Source organism: Cuculus canorus, chromosome 8 (assembly GCF_017976375.1).
Source record: "Cuculus canorus isolate bCucCan1 chromosome 8, bCucCan1.pri, whole genome shotgun sequence".
NCBI lineage: Eukaryota > Metazoa > Chordata > Aves > Cuculiformes > Cuculidae > Cuculus > Cuculus canorus.
The window spans coordinates 23,361,032-23,377,641 of record NC_071408.1 but is presented as its reverse complement, the minus strand read 5'-3'; the positions used below and the strand labels follow the sequence as shown (position 1 = coordinate 23,377,641).

At 39.7% G+C, this 16,610-nt stretch overlaps 2 protein-coding genes across 6 annotated transcripts in view; one reads left to right on the top strand and one right to left on the bottom strand.

The window, feature by feature from the left end:
- The window catches only part of RNF11 (ring finger protein 11), a 32,756-nt gene extending 31,127 nt beyond the window's left edge, over positions 1 to 1,629 (top strand). Inside the window, exon 3 of the mRNA XM_054073311.1 lies at positions 409 to 1,629. Within this exon, the coding sequence (XP_053929286.1) occupies positions 409 to 580 (172 nt within the window). The 3' untranslated portion in view covers positions 581 to 1,629. The remainder of the gene's footprint in view (positions 1 to 408) is intronic.
- A 7,113-nt stretch (positions 1,630 to 8,742) lies between these two features.
- The window catches only part of TTC39A (tetratricopeptide repeat domain 39A), a 50,627-nt gene continuing 42,759 nt past the window's right edge, over positions 8,743 to 16,610 (bottom strand). For 4 of the 5 annotated variants that reach the window (XM_054073306.1, XM_054073307.1, XM_054073308.1 and 1 more), the window contains 3 exons: positions 15,062 to 15,176; positions 14,281 to 14,397; positions 8,743 to 11,241 (listed from right to left, as the gene is read on the bottom strand). In XM_054073306.1, the coding sequence (XP_053929281.1) occupies positions 11,121 to 11,241; positions 14,281 to 14,397; positions 15,062 to 15,176 (353 nt within the window). In that variant the 3' untranslated portion in view covers positions 8,743 to 11,120. The remainder of the gene's footprint in view (positions 11,242 to 14,280; positions 14,398 to 15,061; positions 15,177 to 16,610) is intronic. The other variant, XM_054073305.1, reaches the window with a different exon arrangement.

The window sequence follows — 16,610 nt, the reverse complement described above, 5'->3', positions numbered from 1 at the left end:
TCCCCTCACTGGTGAAACTGCCTTCCTGACCCATGTAATTCATTCCCTTATAGGTTTTTTTTTTACGTTTTAGCCTCTTAGTGGGGAAATAATTTATTTCCTCACTTTTATGGCTCTCTCTTACCATTTCTAATTTTGTGCACTCTGCTGAGCTGCCTCTGCCATGCTTCCAAAAGCCTTCCTGCCCTCCCTAACGTTGTAACCATGGGCACAGACTACAAATTAAACACTAAAAAAAATCTGGTGCTTGACAGAGCCAGCACGGACAGAGCTAAGAACACCTCACAGTATCTTCAAGAACTAAAAGTCTGTGGCTCAAACATATCCAGGAGTAGACATCGCACTGCTTTTAATTTCTAGTGTGGTAACACCAGCTTAAGTATTTTTTATTTGTTTTTTTTCCTCCAGATGTGTCATTTGTATGATGGACTTTGTTTATGGGGACCCTATCCGATTTCTGCCGTGCATGCACATTTACCACCTGGACTGTATAGATGACTGGTTGATGAGATCCTTTACTTGTCCATCCTGCATGGAACCAGTGGATGCAGCACTGCTTTCATCATACGAGACTAACTGAGCCAGGGTTTCTCCACTGAACCTTCGAGGAGACCATCCACTTTAATGGGTTTGATCCTTTTGTCATTCAGCCCAAAGAGCCAAGAATTAGGAATTAAGATCATGCACAAAGTATACATTTCCTAATAAATAAATAAACAAATAAAAATATTCCTGAATGGCTGCAAACATTGGGGAAAACATAGTATTTTAGAGACTATAGAAAACGTAGGTTGTTATTTTTAATGTAAAGCCTTGACCCACCATTGTCTTTTAATGTTTGTTCTTACACCCATATATAGGAATTGTGTAAAGTGTTAACAGCAACTGTAAATGTTTAAACTGCGTGTATCCAATTTTATTAGCAGCAAGATAAGAGTATTTTTTTTCCTAAATAAAGTAACCAGTTTTATTCTGATTCTTTTCACAAGTCCTGGCATTTGGGTCAAGGCTTTATTGAAATCTACATTTTATAACACTGGCACAAAGAAATAGTTTTAAGCTTGTTTGCACAGTTCTTTTTCTTTTTTTTTTTTTCCATTGGAGATGGAATTCATTGCCTTAGGTCTTTTTAATAGTGTATTGTTATTGTTGGGCTGGCTCTATGCTTGAAAACCAGTTTATTTATAACCTGTTAAAAGTGCTATATTTTGTTTGCAGTTAGGAATATGCAGACTTCAAAGTGATCTCCTAGCTTGTAAGCAAACTGAGATGCATTATCCCTTTTCTACAAGTCACGTGGAGTATGAAGATAGGAAACAAATCCTACACTGAAATTATGATTTCATGTTTTTTTATAACTTGCTTCAGTTTTGATGAAACAACAGCCTTTAAACTTTGTCACCTTTAACTTGATCGGGTTAAAAGTGGGCCAAATGGACCATAAATAGCTAAACTACCAATATGGAAAATAACAAAAAATTGGAACTAATGTAGTGTTAGCATTGATCACGTATTCTAATTTTCCCTCCCTAGAAATGGTTGTCTTGGATCATAGTAAATGGATACTGCATCTCTCAGTCTTGTAGTTCTTAGGTTATCAGAAGTTAAGAATAAACATACTGTATCTCAGTCTCCTGTATTAAATGTATCTGTTAAGCCCTGCTGGCTGACACTTCAGTCCACCCAACAGGTAGAAAATCGGATAGGAGAAAAATATATTTTGTTCTGCACATAAATGCAAAGTTAATATAAACACAGTTATAGTGGCAGTTGAGGGGGAGCAGGCTACTGCTGCAGCCAGAGCGACACAACTAGCTGATTCCTGTAGCAAACAGCATGTGCTTGCTGAGAGATGGTCTAGCAAAGCGTGGAGCTGTAAAGACCTCTTATCCACTTAGCAGGTTTGTTTTCTTCCCCTGCCCCCCTTACTGTACCTTCGTGCCCTCCTGTGAATTGTCCATCGAACGCATCGCTGATAACATTGAGAAATCCTGGTCTTGCCAAAATGAGATGCAGTCTCTACTTAACCACAACAAATCAGGAAATGTTCTTGATCGTTTGTCATAACTAGTTCTGAGTACTTGATACAACAAAAGCTGTTTGGAGAACCCCCTACTTTGAAGACTTAGTGTATTTACGGGATGGAAGAACTGTGCATATTAAAGGGTTGGTCAGCAAAATGCAGAATTAACATGTTGATATATTTATTATTCCTGCAGCTGACAGCAACCTTGGAGAACTCCAAATAGGAGTTGAAGGAATGGAAAGCAGTGTACAGTTTTAGATTCACTCAAATTGCTACACGTTTATCTGGACACAATTTGTTGCTGAATTCATACATACCTAATTACATGGATCAAAATCTGGGAAGAGAGACCTGAAGTTGTGCAATATCATTGTTCCTTTTCATCATTCCACGTGTGTTCCTTCGTGTCCTCTTTTTGTCTGTTTATTTGGGGGGTTTGGTTTCTTTTTTTTTTTGGTAAAACAATGTCCACATTAAGTATTCATTTCTTTTCTTTATCTTGTTGAAACTGGCAAATGAACAATTTGAAAAAACAGTGCTGTCATGTTGGTATTAGTCTTTATTTATTACAAGGCTTGATAAGAAAGACTTGAAAGAAATATGAAGTGACCAGTTACTGAGCTGAATGCTTTTCTAGTGACTCTGTATAGCTGAACTTTTAACAGGGTTAAAGGAAAAAATGATTTTTATTAAAATATTTGTTAAACAGCAAAAAGGTGTGAAGGGCTCAAACTAGAGCTGATTACACAAAAACATTCCAAAAAGTTCAAATTTTAGCTTAAAGAAAAAAGTGTAAATATAACAAATAAATCAAACGATTTTTCAAGTTTTTAGGTGCAATGCTGGTCTGGGTGATTTCTGAGTCAAAAAAGTAACTGATGTGAATTTAACGCAACTAGCCGAAATTCAGGTTACACACTATAGTTGGGAAACCAGATCTTTATCTCCGTTCCACCATCTGTAAGATGAAGATAATAATACCTCCTATCTCAGAGGAGTCTAATAAATCACTTACACTTCAGACATATTAGGCAGTCCATTCACAGCACAGCTGCTGCAGCTCATGGAGCGGAAAGAGCTGGCTCTTACTCATCTGGACCTGTTCGACCATAGCCCTTCCTAGGCCAGGACTGCATGTTTCCAGGGGGACAGGCCCATAGTAAAATGTCTGCAAAGCAATCTGAAGAAAATTTACTCTCACAGCTCTTGTGTGTAAGCAACCAAGTTTTCAGGTGTGTCAACGGTCACAAAAAAATTCTGGTTTAATGTATTTGGTAGAGACTGTGCAGTATGATGAGAACGTTCAGTGCAACTACACTGTTTGTACTTCAGAACTGTAACTGGCAAAACATCCCTGGCACAGACCCAGAAACAGCTGAGCGGCTCCTCAGGCTCAATCCGCTGCAATTGCAGGGAATAAGGCAAGAGATACTGAGTGTTAAAGTCCACAAGGCCCTCATCATCTCCAGACACCACAGCCTCTCCTAGCAACCTGCTCTGCCACGTAAAGACAAAGAGCTGCCACGGAAATGCTACAAAAACAGAGCAGGTAGGGACCAAGGGCTTTGCCAGCATCCAGGAGGCTTGTGCAGCAGGGAAAGGGCTAGATTATGGGGGCAGATTAGAGTAGGAAATGGATTTTGTCTCATACAACAGAAAAAGAATCCCACAAATCTGAGGCAAGACCAATGCGATGACAAGTAATGGATACCCAGTTTTATAAAGACCTTTATGCTTAAAAATTCTTGCATGCTACTGAAATTACCACTTTAATCATTTTACATCCAGGACTGATGATCCTTATTACTTGTTGCCAGTTCATTATGTAAATCTGGGGGAGAATCATAAAATTCATACATAAAAGTGAAAGCCCAGATGCTGTCTTTGTGAGGAGCTAGCGCTGTAGAAGGGCTTTAACCACACAAGGTTTTTAATGCTCCTGCTGTCTCGCAGCTTCCCAGGACTGAAAGCAATTGGGTGTTTGGATCACAGTGGTAGAAACGTACATTTCTGGGCTAAGGGATTATGAAATACCTGAAGTTGCCACAGTTTCAAGACTTCGACATTTCCTGTCCTTGTGCAATCGTGGTAAAGATGAAAATTCTTCTGAGTCAGACTGGCAGTGAAACAAATAACAAAATGGCTGAAACCAAACACACAAGGCTTCTCAGCAGTTAAATCCTGGATTAAAATGGACTTAGAAACAAAGTGGATGCTGGATGATTACAAATATGGTTTATTACAGACACCGTGTTTTTATTAAAAACATACACACTGGTTGATAACCTATAAAAAACATGAATAAAATCTGTTCAGAAGGACCCCTCATGATTTAATACCCAGAATAAAAACTAGCTGAATGGATTAATTTTTCCTTTCATATATCATTTAACTTTGAAGAACATAATTTACGCTAACCATCCTTTGCAGATTATCTTGCGTTTAAACCTGTTCTAGGATAAGAGGTAGGGGCTCTGGAACTTGTGGTATGAAATGCAAAGTTAGTGTCTTTTTATCGAAAGATCAGTCCAAACACTGCAAAATCATCCTTTTGATTTCAGCAGAAAAAATACCTGTATTTGTATGCTAACAAATTACAATATGTATGTAATTATATACATATTACAGTATGTTAACGTGTTATTACAATACTCACCCTGCACAGACACTTTGTTAAGGAAAAGCTGTAGAGAGGGATCTGATGAAAGTGAATTTGTGAAAATGCCTGTACCTGCTTCTAGCAGCACAAAGGCAAGAGCGGACCAACCATACTACAAAAAAAACCCCAAACTTCTGTCCTCTTAGTTAGAAGAGAATTAAAAATAAATTCAGAACCCTATTCTTTACATCACCAACCCCTACAAAATATTTGTCTTTACTTTAAACGTGGCATTTCAACAACAACTCTGTGCATGAGAGTGTTCAGTTTGCTGCATGTATTACACTCGGGCTGTCCACCCCAAGCATTTTCCATGGACACACAGGCCCCAGGTTTGCTCCCTAGCAGCACTTTTGCCAGGTTTCTCACTGCAGAAAGACAGACAAACTTCTGCCTTTTTAGCACCTTGTCCTACCGTGTCTAATCAAGAATTAGATTAGACTTTAGATCCTGCCTGTCCAATCAAGAGTTCACACTGGGTAGCAGATTGAGGGAGACAGACAATCAATCCCAAAATGTTTTCTGAGCAGGATGGAGCCATCCCAGGCGCTGAGCCATCCCACTGAGGCACAGCTCCGCTATTCCGAAGTAAAAACTCTGATACCCTTGAACTCTCCAGCCTAAAACTGCCTTTAGGTGAGGGCGCCTCACTGAAGGGCTCCTGCCCATTTGTTTGGGGGTTTCTCCTTGTAGAACCCTGTGTACCTCACACTCTGGTTTTAGGATCTCATAGCAAAACATTAGTAAAGACCCTTAACCTCCCTGCATTTTCCTCAGCCATCATCGGAAAAGGTATCAAAGCTTTTTTTTACAAAAATATCTTTTGTATTTCTTTTTGAAATGCTGGATTTATTAATTCAAACTGTTCTGATCACTTTTCAAAAAGCTTTGGCTACAGAGCCTGTTCCTGGTGTGTGTGAGCATACACACACAGACTCCTTGTATATATATATTTGTGTGTGCTTCAACAGACACGTAGCAAAGGCACTAACGCATGAGATTCCTCTTGTTCCTTAGAAATACCAAGAATTACTTGCGTCAGTGATGAGCCCAGCCTGACAGAACAGAAACCTGACCCAGGACCCAGGTATCCACAAGCCGTAGCAATGAAAGCCAGATTTTTCACAATGAGGATAATCAACCATCAGAATAATCTTCCCAGGGAAGTGGCAGATTCCTCAACACTGGACACCTTTAAGATGCAGCTGGACAGGGTGCGGGGACATCTTGTCTAGACCATGCTTTTGCCAAGAAAAATCAGACTAGATGATCCTCGAGGACCCTTCCAACCTGGCATTCTATGATTCTACGATCCAAATCCCAAAACTGTAACACCTTGACGGTTGCTTCTAAAATTTTACATCTGCCCAATGGAGTCTGTGTCACCCTGGCAGTGATGAGGGCACTACTGGGAACTGCACCCCTAGGAGATAACATGGCCTTACCTCTAGAATGACGTCTTACACCTAGAATGATTTACTGCCCTCTGCTAACCACTGGAGATGAAGTTCCTATTCTGCATCACGTGGATAGCAGGAGCACAGGCAGTCTTCAGGCTGCCACCTTCACCTTCTCATGCCACCGCCCTCACCAAAACATCAAGAAAATCACATTCGTAAATGAAACACCAGCTAGAACCACACCTGTGACACCATCAACACCAAGCATGGCCCCTGTGGCTCAAGCATCAGACAAACATCCCGTACAGCTTCAGTGCTAAGGAAGTAGCTCTTTACCTCCATACCCTGTGTGCTGCAGGATTAAAGGAACAGTGAGAGATGAAAACCGTCCTGAATATTCCAGATTCTGTCTCTTTCTCACCGCATTGCTAGCTTGCTTTCCAGCCTCAGAGCTGAAACTGTTGTTACTGTTGTTACAGTACTTGACTCACCGAAGAAAAACATTTTTTTAATGTTCTTTTGCTATTTTTTAATTGAAGCAGCCCATAAAGGGGGGGGGAACATGACTGCTCTGTCCTATACTCTTTCTGTAAAGTATTCAAGGAGAGATAAGGCAAGTAGAATTCAATGCAATGCATAATTCTAAATAAACATTTTTCCTGTGTTCAGCCAGTAATGCAAGTAAGTAGGTCCACACATTTGAAAAAAAACCCCAGGAAATAATGGAACATGGCTCAGTCCTACAAAAGCATTGCTGAATTTGGAGCAAACACCATGCAGAATTACCATAGTGCTATGCAGGTATTTGCCATGCTGCTGTTGATAAATCTTGGGAGTCAGGGATTGACTGGGCATGTTTTAAAGAATGTATTTGTATTTATGTTTTTTTAAACACCGGAAGCAAACCTAGATAATGCCTTTAAAAAATACTTTATGATTACAAATCATTCAATTAAAGTAATTGCCAACACAGGCTTTGCACGTGATCTATCATGAAAAGGTATTTGGAGAACATAATGAGAAAAGGAACAAATTAATTTCTAGTTTCTTCAGGTTTTCCAATCTCGTTCATCAGTGATGTTTCCAACCATTAACCATTTTCCTGTACAACAGTAAACAAAGTGACTCACCTCTTCATCTTCTCCTCTTCCTCCCAGAGGGGGAACCGCGCAGAACACATTGCTTTGGTCATTTCACATACATTCGCTTTGATGCTGTGTTTTTATGCTTGAGAAGGCAAAGATATTAATCTTGCAGGTGGAACTGGAGGCTGAGTGTGTTGTATTTAAACTCTTGGGAGTGCCTTTTGCAATCTGGGACTGACCTCCAGGAAAGCTTTCACACAGACGAGCATTACTTGATGCTTCTGTTGGGCCAGAGGCACACAAGCTGTTAAAGCTATCATCCCATGATCTTTTAGAAGTCCTGGACTCAGGCCATAGATCCACTGAAATACTAAGGCACTCAATAGAGAATTTAATGCCAAAATCAACATGAAATGAGACAAAATGTGTGATACGATCCTGTTCGATGCTGCTACATTTTGTAAAAGGCAAAGTTTCTGAAGAAAAGTTTTGAATGCTGTTATCACTGCAGTATAAACAGCCTGAGGCCAGGCACTGTCAGAACGGGACAGTCTTTAAGCTAGCATCCATGACAGAATGTGTGAATTGTAGATCATGATGGATTTATCAGTACTAAATCAAAGCATGTGCCTATGCTACTGGTTTAGTTGAGCAATCATAACTGGGTGTTGCCAAATAATAGTAGTTACATCACGTTTGTTACTTCATCAAAATCTCTTCTGATCATCAAGAAAACCTGTAATGAGGTTCAGCTTCTGCTCTCCATTCTTCACCCACCAGGTTACATCACGTAGTGTTATTTATAGGAGATAAGTACTGAGGTAGTTACACCTCGTTAGACCGCAGTACAAGTTGCTGGCTTTTCAGCCTGTATTTTCCCTTCAGTTTAGTGAGAGACCATATGCACATGGGTTCCACAGATCGGATCTAATAAGAAAAGTGATGCTCATTTTACTGCTTTTCCCTCCCTGAAAAGGACAGCACAGTGATCGCACATGAGGCACCACAGCAATTGCTGCAGCAGCCAGGAAACGGGGTAGAAATTAATATTCCTCCTCAGCTACTGGCAGGAAACCACTTATGAGTGCTACTAAAAAAATTACATAGAAAAGGAAATACAGTTTGTAAATTTTATGATAAAGGTCCTACCAAGTGCAGAAAACTATCTTCTGCCATAGGAGTTACTAGTTTCCTTTTGATTAATACCGGGCTTTGCTGAGGACTAAGAGCTGATGCCAGCAGTTGTCAGCTAACGCCTCGTACACACAGTGGGATTCTCTAGCATTAGTCAGACAGTTCAGTGTTTGAAAGCAGAAAGAAGTGCTCCTTCTGCAAGTGAGGTGTTTGCTATATCCATCAGAAGCACTAGTTATGTTTCCTGAATCCTAGGCCATGCTGAAAAGCCTAGATTTGTGATTCCACTAGAGTATCTGCTATTTTCTGGTAGGTGAATACACTGAACACTGAAGCTTTTTGAGAACTCACACCAGTTGTGCCTTCCCTGACTCACTGCACCCAGAACTCCACAGCGATGAAGCACAGAACTTCCAGCCCATACTGACACCACTATACAGAAAAGCATCAAAATGAAGTACATTGTTGAACAAAGAATAACAGTGGGCAATTAAAAATGTAACACATTGAAAATATACAGTGATGATGTGCCAGACCATCCATTCATCCTTTAGCAAGCAAGGTGTTCTTTTCCTTTAGTGAGTTCAGAATATTACAGTCCATAAATCTTTGTTCTTGCATCAGAAAGGTGAATATTTCCTGTTGGTTAGGAGCCGAAAAGTCAGACTGAGAGCACAGACTATTAGCTCATGGCTCACTACAAAGTCCTCAGTTGACGGTGTAGATCAGGTCCATGATATGAATGGTGTTAGTGCTCGACCAAAGACGACTATGAAAATCTTAGGGTTTTAATTGCTGCAAAGAATCGAGAAGAATTCAAGAATACTGTGTTGCACAGTATGTCCTTTGTGCAATGTGTCCGAGATCAGGCAAAACTCAGTTGTGGGTGAAATTTCAAAGAGCATTCCAGTGGCCTTGAGAGATGACTCTACAGTCAGAAGGATGGTTCACTTGCTGCAAAGTGCAATTAATGCTAATTTTCATGGTATTGCTTACCCAAAAGATGCTAAGACTGCTAAAATATTTGAAAAGGACACAAGTGGAAGAAGAGGCGTTACATGCATGAAATAGAACAAGAATCTTTTTTATTCTATACAAAGAATGACTGAATTTTTACACTTAAGTTTTGACGTGCAATACGTAAATAGCGTAACTGTTTATACTGAATTTTATCTGAATTGAGAAATTTATCTCAACTGATTTTATTCAAGGAAGTCACTTAAAAAATGCATTCTTCACCTGTAATTTTAACTTGTATAAAGGTTGTCTATTTTCAAGACAATGCAAGTTCTCCATGTTGAGGAACAGGAGGTTCTGTCTCCTTGCGTATTAATTTGCAATTATAAAACAATGTCATTTTCTTAGAGGAGGTAAAAGCAGAGCTATAAGCTGTCAATTTTCTCTTCTGCTCGGAACACTCACGTTAGAAAGAATATTCACTGTGAGGTACATAGACATGAATCTTCCTGACAAACATCTCCATTGGAGAGAAAGGGCTGTCAAGACGACCTCCCATCTCCACATAGAATGGGCCATGGGGAAAAAGCTCTTTGAAAAGAGAGGTAGAAGTGTGCCCCGAAACCCCACAGCCCTACAAACATGGAGCTAGCCTGGAGAACAGTAAATACAAGTCAAATACATGTTATGTCTGACTCCACCAGTTTTGCAGGAAAGCAGCAATTCTATTGCAGACAGCGCTGCAAAGCAGACCTAGCTTATGGCTCTATTCTCAAAGCCCCTCACACAGAAATCCCCCCCAAAAGATCAATAAAGACCAAAAAGATAAAAGGCTCTCCTTTGCACAAAGCAGAGCACTGTGCCAAGGGAGCCTGCTCCTACCCCACCTGCCTAACGCAGGAAAACGCTGCCATTCCATCTCTTTAAACACGGACATCTCAAGTTAGGCAAACCTAAGAACAATCATTTTAAGAAGAAGACTGTCACAGTAACTCCTGGATGGCTGTCCAGCCAGTGCAATATTGCTGATTCTTAGGTGACCTTCAAGGACTTGTGCTTCAAATTTGAACTTCAGATCACATTTGTTCTGCTGAAAAAAACTCTATTTTCTAAAGACCTCCCACTTTTAAACTTGTCAAAGAAGTGATGCAATTTTATACTGTCATTACTTCCCCCTCCAAATCCTCAGTAAATCCGAGTTTGCTGCCACAAGCAGCGAACTTCACATGAAAACCAAATTAAAGAAAAACTCAAAGTTGCATAAGGGAGACTATTTTTTTCACCAGCAAGTTTCTTACAGAAGCAAAAATGTGACTAGAGCAGCTCTCCACGCACAATTAGCAATGCCCAGGATTCACAGCTCCTCCCTGATGCGTTTCTTGTGCACCAAGATTTTCTCACACAATTTCAACTAAGCAGGTACCAGGAAAAAGGAACGCTTCCTTCTCAGCTGCTAGCAGTATGAATTCAAACAAACGTTTATAGCTAACTGAGATTAAATCCATGATTCTTTAGAGTTTTGTTGTTTGGGGTTTTTTTCAGTTGCTCCCCTTTATGTTGTAGCTTGCTTAGTAAACGTTGCAAATACAAGAAAAAGGCACAAATGATTAAAAAATGAATTATGCAGCCTTAAGTATTCAAGAAGCCACTGTTGGAAAAACAGTATTTTTCAGGGTTAGGGTTGGTCTGAGAGGTTTTTTTGCCATGTTATTACACTAGATTAATGTTTTATGCGTCACCTTTAAAATTTTAAACTATTTGGTTTCCCACTGACTTGAAAGAGAAGGAAAATCATACTGAAGTGTCAGTAATTTTCTGCACCAAAGTTTGCAACAAACAGGACATCAAAGAAGAAAAAGTTATGACACTGTCGAGGCTCCAGAGTGCATTCCATTTTCTGGGGCGGATTTGGCTTGGTGCAGGGCAGCTTGAATTCTGAAATGTGTTCTTGTTTCCATGGAATAATTCTTGTAGTTTTGTCTAAAACAAAAGCAGATCCACTCTGATGAATACACATTTTTAAGATTTTCAAGTTATCTTTATCTTATTGCTCTTAGCAAAACAACTGTAGACAGCAAAAAAGTCTTTCTTCACAAGATCCTTTGTTGCCTACTCTAAAATACAAGGCATGTTTTCCTAGCCAAATAATGCAGCTCTTTGTTCTTTACTTGTAGTTCCACTGTCTGGCAATTATCAGAAAAATATAGCTTAATGCAATATTGAATTGAGTCCACTCAATCAAAACATTGAGTCCATATTAAATGCCTATAACATTTAAATGCCTATAACAGTTTACACTCAGAAATTAGTTCCCCCCCCCAAAGTATCACTGACAAATTTGAATACAAATATGTTCAAGCTTTTTAAAAATAATTTTAATAAGATAAGACTCATCTGAATACAGCAGACACATTTCACAGAAGAAGAGAAGAAGGGGGAAAAAAGAGAAAAAGAAAGAGAGAAGCTGTCCTAAACCAGAAGAGGGAAACACCCTCATATCTGTCCTGGGGTTTCCAATGATGTGTCCTGTGTGTAGGAAATAAGGCCAGGCAATTTGCTGCCTCAGAAGCCTGAAAAAAAGCAAGTGGACACACACAAAAGACTCCATATGAGCTTTCGAGGAGCAATTCACCAGCCCAGGAAAAGCCTGTCAGGAATTCCCCACAAACATCTATCAGCTGACTCAACAGTGTCATCTGCCTATAGTCCCCAGTGGCTACATCATGCTGTAGAGACTTACAGAAACATTAAAAGAATCTGTATTTTCATGGAAAAGCTTATGTAAGAAAAAAGAAAATTTGCCCCTAGGGCCGCATCGAAAGAGCAGATCCTACTTAAAAGGAACTAACATGTCAGCTCCTGCAGGATGGATCCAGAATCTAGAGACCAAAGAGGATTAAACCATGCTAATTTTCTTTTAGAAGGTATTTGTCATCTTTACAGAAAAATAACATTAAGTATTAAAGACTCTGTACACCTTAAAAGCATTTCAGTTCAAAATTCGTAATTCAAATCAAGCACAGAAGCATGGTGTGTATCCTACGGCAGCGGCAATCTCTTTGTGAAAACAAGGAATTCCACACCCAGCCTACACCAGCTTATAATTTTAAGTATGCAATACCAAAGAGGCTGACAGAGAAAAGGAGGTGACTGGGTTCTGCTGTGTGCTGATCTGAAATTCTCTGGAGTTTTTATTTTAAATTAAGTAGACTTTGTTATGCAGATGCTGTATTTCTCATCAGGAGAGCGATATTCTTGCTTACAGTCATACGAATAGAAACATTTCCATGCATGACCAAGACAAAACTGTTTATCACCTCATTCCACTCCCCCTCCCAGAGCTGAAACATGCAAGCCAGCAGCAGTATGTGGATTTAGGTCAAGCAAAGCAAGCGTCATGCACAAGCCAAGCGCTCGCCTGCACTCCTGCCAACTGCAAACATAATTCTGCAGTCCTGAAACCCATCACAGACAACACCTCCTCCCTCTAGTGGCTACCAAGACACTCAGCATTTTCAGCTGGAAGCTCATAAACCCTGTGCACTTTAATGTAGTGTGACAGCTACAATTGGCAACCTAAGAACTGTTTTTTATGCCTGAAACAAGGTGGGGGGTTGTGGTGCAGGTCTTTTTTTTTGCGTATCATTACAGTTTCCCTGAGTTCTTTGAGCACAGCAAGTCTGTTTATTAGCTTTCCACACACCGCGTTACAACAACGTTTTATGAGTTGCTGTCTGCTGGTGCTCTTCTTTAAGCCAAACGCTTTCTCTCAAGGGGCTGTGACCTGAGTCACACAGAGCAATCAGGGGAAAGGTGTGATGGCTGAGCAGCAAGTGACAGAAGCACCAGATGGAATGAGCAGCTCTGAATCATTAATTTCTAAATCTCTTCTTTAGAGAGATTTCAACAAAGGAAATGAGGCCAGGAGGAGAGGCGTGCTTTGAGGAATGTGAAACCAATTGAAACACTTTCCATTGCGTTTTGCTAATGCAATTTTAGCTCTTCTTAATATCTTCCAGGAGCCTACAGAGAACCAGGCTCACCAGCAGAGGAGATTAAGAATTGCATATTTTAATATTTGTGTTGACAGGCTTTTGGCACAATCCTCAGCAGGCTGATTCACCACTCTGTCTCGCATAGTGGACTGACTTGGACAAATGCTCAACACAAAAACTCTATCCGATGCCTTTAACACCTGGGGCAGACATCAGTTTTGTAGCTGCTTTCACCTGTGGCAGTAACTGGCACGAGACTCTGCACTCTTTCCAAGAGGCAGACAACTGGATTCATTCAGGATCTGGGCAGAGAGGTGAACTACGCTGTGGCAGAATGCTTGAAGAGGGTAAGGGTTGTTTGGGCTGGATTCCCCTCCTCCCTGGCCCCAAGGAACTTTGCTCAGAAGAGAAGTAAAGGCTCAGATAGAGGGAAAACCAGTATTTTGTTAATTTTGTAATAAAGAATAAACACGATCAAGTCCAATTATTCCTAATAAACCTACTTTGCTAGAAAAGTCAATCACACAAAACAGCAAAAGCAGGTGTTTCAGTTGCCTTTCAGATCCATATGAAACAACACAAAGATATTAAATGCAACCTGAAACATTATGTAAAATGTATTTCATCAAGGAAAGAAAACAGCACTGCTAGCCATCAATTTGAGTAATGTTATTTTAGCCATAGCACAGAGCTTTGATTTAATTTAATGCATCTTTTATGAATAAGTAAATAGACTACAAAGATTATTATTATGGATTATTTCTTATGGAAACCTTTACATTAATATTGACATCTTTAAATTCTTTTTTGCCCTTACCAGAAGGGTGGGTAAGTCACAAGGCAGAACAATCAGATAACCTTTACCACTAGAAAGGTCCAAACCAAAACCAGAGCAGGTGTGCTTCCTCTGAATAAATGTAACCATGAGTTTCCATGGTATTACTGAAATGTTTCTGCTTCCTGCTAACCAGTAAAACACCACACTGACCCATCAGACATTAGCACATGCTTTTCACTTGCTTACTTTGCTCTTTCCAGTAGCTTTACTGCTTCTTCTCTTCTGTTCTGGTCTAGATACAGTATCGCCAGTTCCAGCAAGGCATTTGGTATTAGGTAATGGTCATACTTTATCTTCTTCTCACTGCATTGGAAAAGAGATCTTGAAATGACATATTGTTTCTTTCATTTAACATCTCCAAACACAAATAAACAGCAGATTAGCTAATATCAGAAGGAACAATCTAGCTCTATTATGCTTGCCATGTTGTCTATCCAAAGCTACGTGCAAAATTTGCATGTTATTTCTCAGGTTTGCAAAATACTGACTTTATTATCAGGGAATTATTAGAAAAGATGACAATATTATCAGCTTTATCCATGTGAATTGACAAAATGAGATGCCATTCACTGCACCATGTATAGAAATTCGAAGTATAATCATGCTGCCATCTGTCTCTGCAGACTGCATTTGACTTTCTGGGTACAGTTTAGCTTCTTCATGACTGCTAAGAGGAAGGCAGGGAAAAAGGGAAACGCTATCTCAAAAATTTTATACACATACAGTCTCCAAAAAACGAAAAAAATCTCAGTAGAAAGTACAGATTTGCAATTATTCTTCCATACATGGCTAACAACACTGGCAATTAAAATTGCAGTTCCTTGTTATCAAAGTAACTGAAATAAATACTAAAGGTACTGCAGCCTCCTCCCTTCTACTCACATCATGGCTGCATCTCCTCTTATTTGAAATGAATAGTCACTGAGAAATTCGAGAGCTCTCCTATATGTCAAGTAGGAAAACTTACTTTAAAAAGATGTAACTGAAATGGTCTTCAGCTTCTGAGATCTTGCCCAAATACTTGAGGCATAAACCCTTTAACAGTTTTATCACACACTGGTCATCTGCTAGTAATTCTGTAGCTGCAAGATTAAATAAACAGCACATTTCAGAAAACTCTAGAGCAGCAGAGACTTTGCCACCTGTAGGAAAACTTTCACATGGGTAGATGTGAGCACAATCCATTTACTGGAACATAGGACAGAGGAACTTAATTTAATTCATTTAATGCAGAAACAAACATGCATCAACCTTTTCATAAACTGATCAAACTTCGTCTAAAAATTGTTTGGCTGTTCTTTCCCTCCCTATTCCCACTGAAAGGCTAATCCACAATCTTATTGTTCTGCTACCTAAAGTGCCCACTATGGAAATACTGAGGTCCAATTTACTGTGTCTTAACCTTATGCCTTGATTGCCCTTTAGGATGCATAGCTCTTCTCCTTCCTTGACTTCTAGTCGCATGATCTATTCATAGGCAAGTGTTCTATCAGTTCTTCATCTCTTTGACTAAAGAAAACTATGCCAGACTGCTACCTGCACCGCACATCCCCTCATCTTCTTATCATACCTTCTTTTCACCGCTTTTGAGTTTATAATTCTGACTGAGTGCCTGAAGTCTTACCAGCCTTACTAGTTCAAAGTCATTACTAACAACCACCTTTCTGCACCAGAATATTTTTGCATGATACATTTAAAAAAAAAAAAAATCTGACTTTTTCATAGCCACTCCATATAGGCAGCTTAGTCTTAAACTTTAGAAGCAAAATCTTCAGCTCGCTTGCTCATTTCCAATAATTCATGAAATACTAGCTAATAAGGGCTTCTGCAGAATGCACAATGCTGTGAGTCTTGTGCCATTGTCTGTTTCCACTACTCAAATCCTTACCTGGTTCTTCCTCTATCACTCCAGCTGATAAAACACCAACACATATTGCATGAAACAGCTGCTCCTCTTTGGACTACGCAGTTGGACGCCTTGATCCTACAACTGGAGTCACTTCTACTGCTATTTCCCACAGAGGCACCTACATACACACGTCACCAAAGCTAGGGAAGATGCCCAAAGACTAGGCAGCAAACCAAATTAGAAGGAACAGGGAAGAGGGCAAAAGTTGACATGTTAAGAATATGCACAGTGAGATGACTCAGGGCCACAGAAGAGGTATTTTGTAAGGATAACAAAAAGCAGATCAATTGTCTCTTCTGGACACGTGTCCCAAGAACATGCTCACATGTATGTATTTTCTCTACTTATAACACAACCTACAAACTGCCCTGGGTTGTGTAAGCAAATATTTAGGGACCTATTCTAGAGACAAATGAGCATATCAGATTTGCATTTCTAGATATTAATTCCACTAACAGTCTTCCTTTTACATCTTCTATGGGATAAAGCTTCTAGCAGCACATTCTCAGATTCATAATTTTACAGCGTTAAGATTCTTGCATTATGAATGTAACAGTGAGACAGAGTAAATACAATAGTTTAGCTTCCAACACTGTCAGGAAAGGTC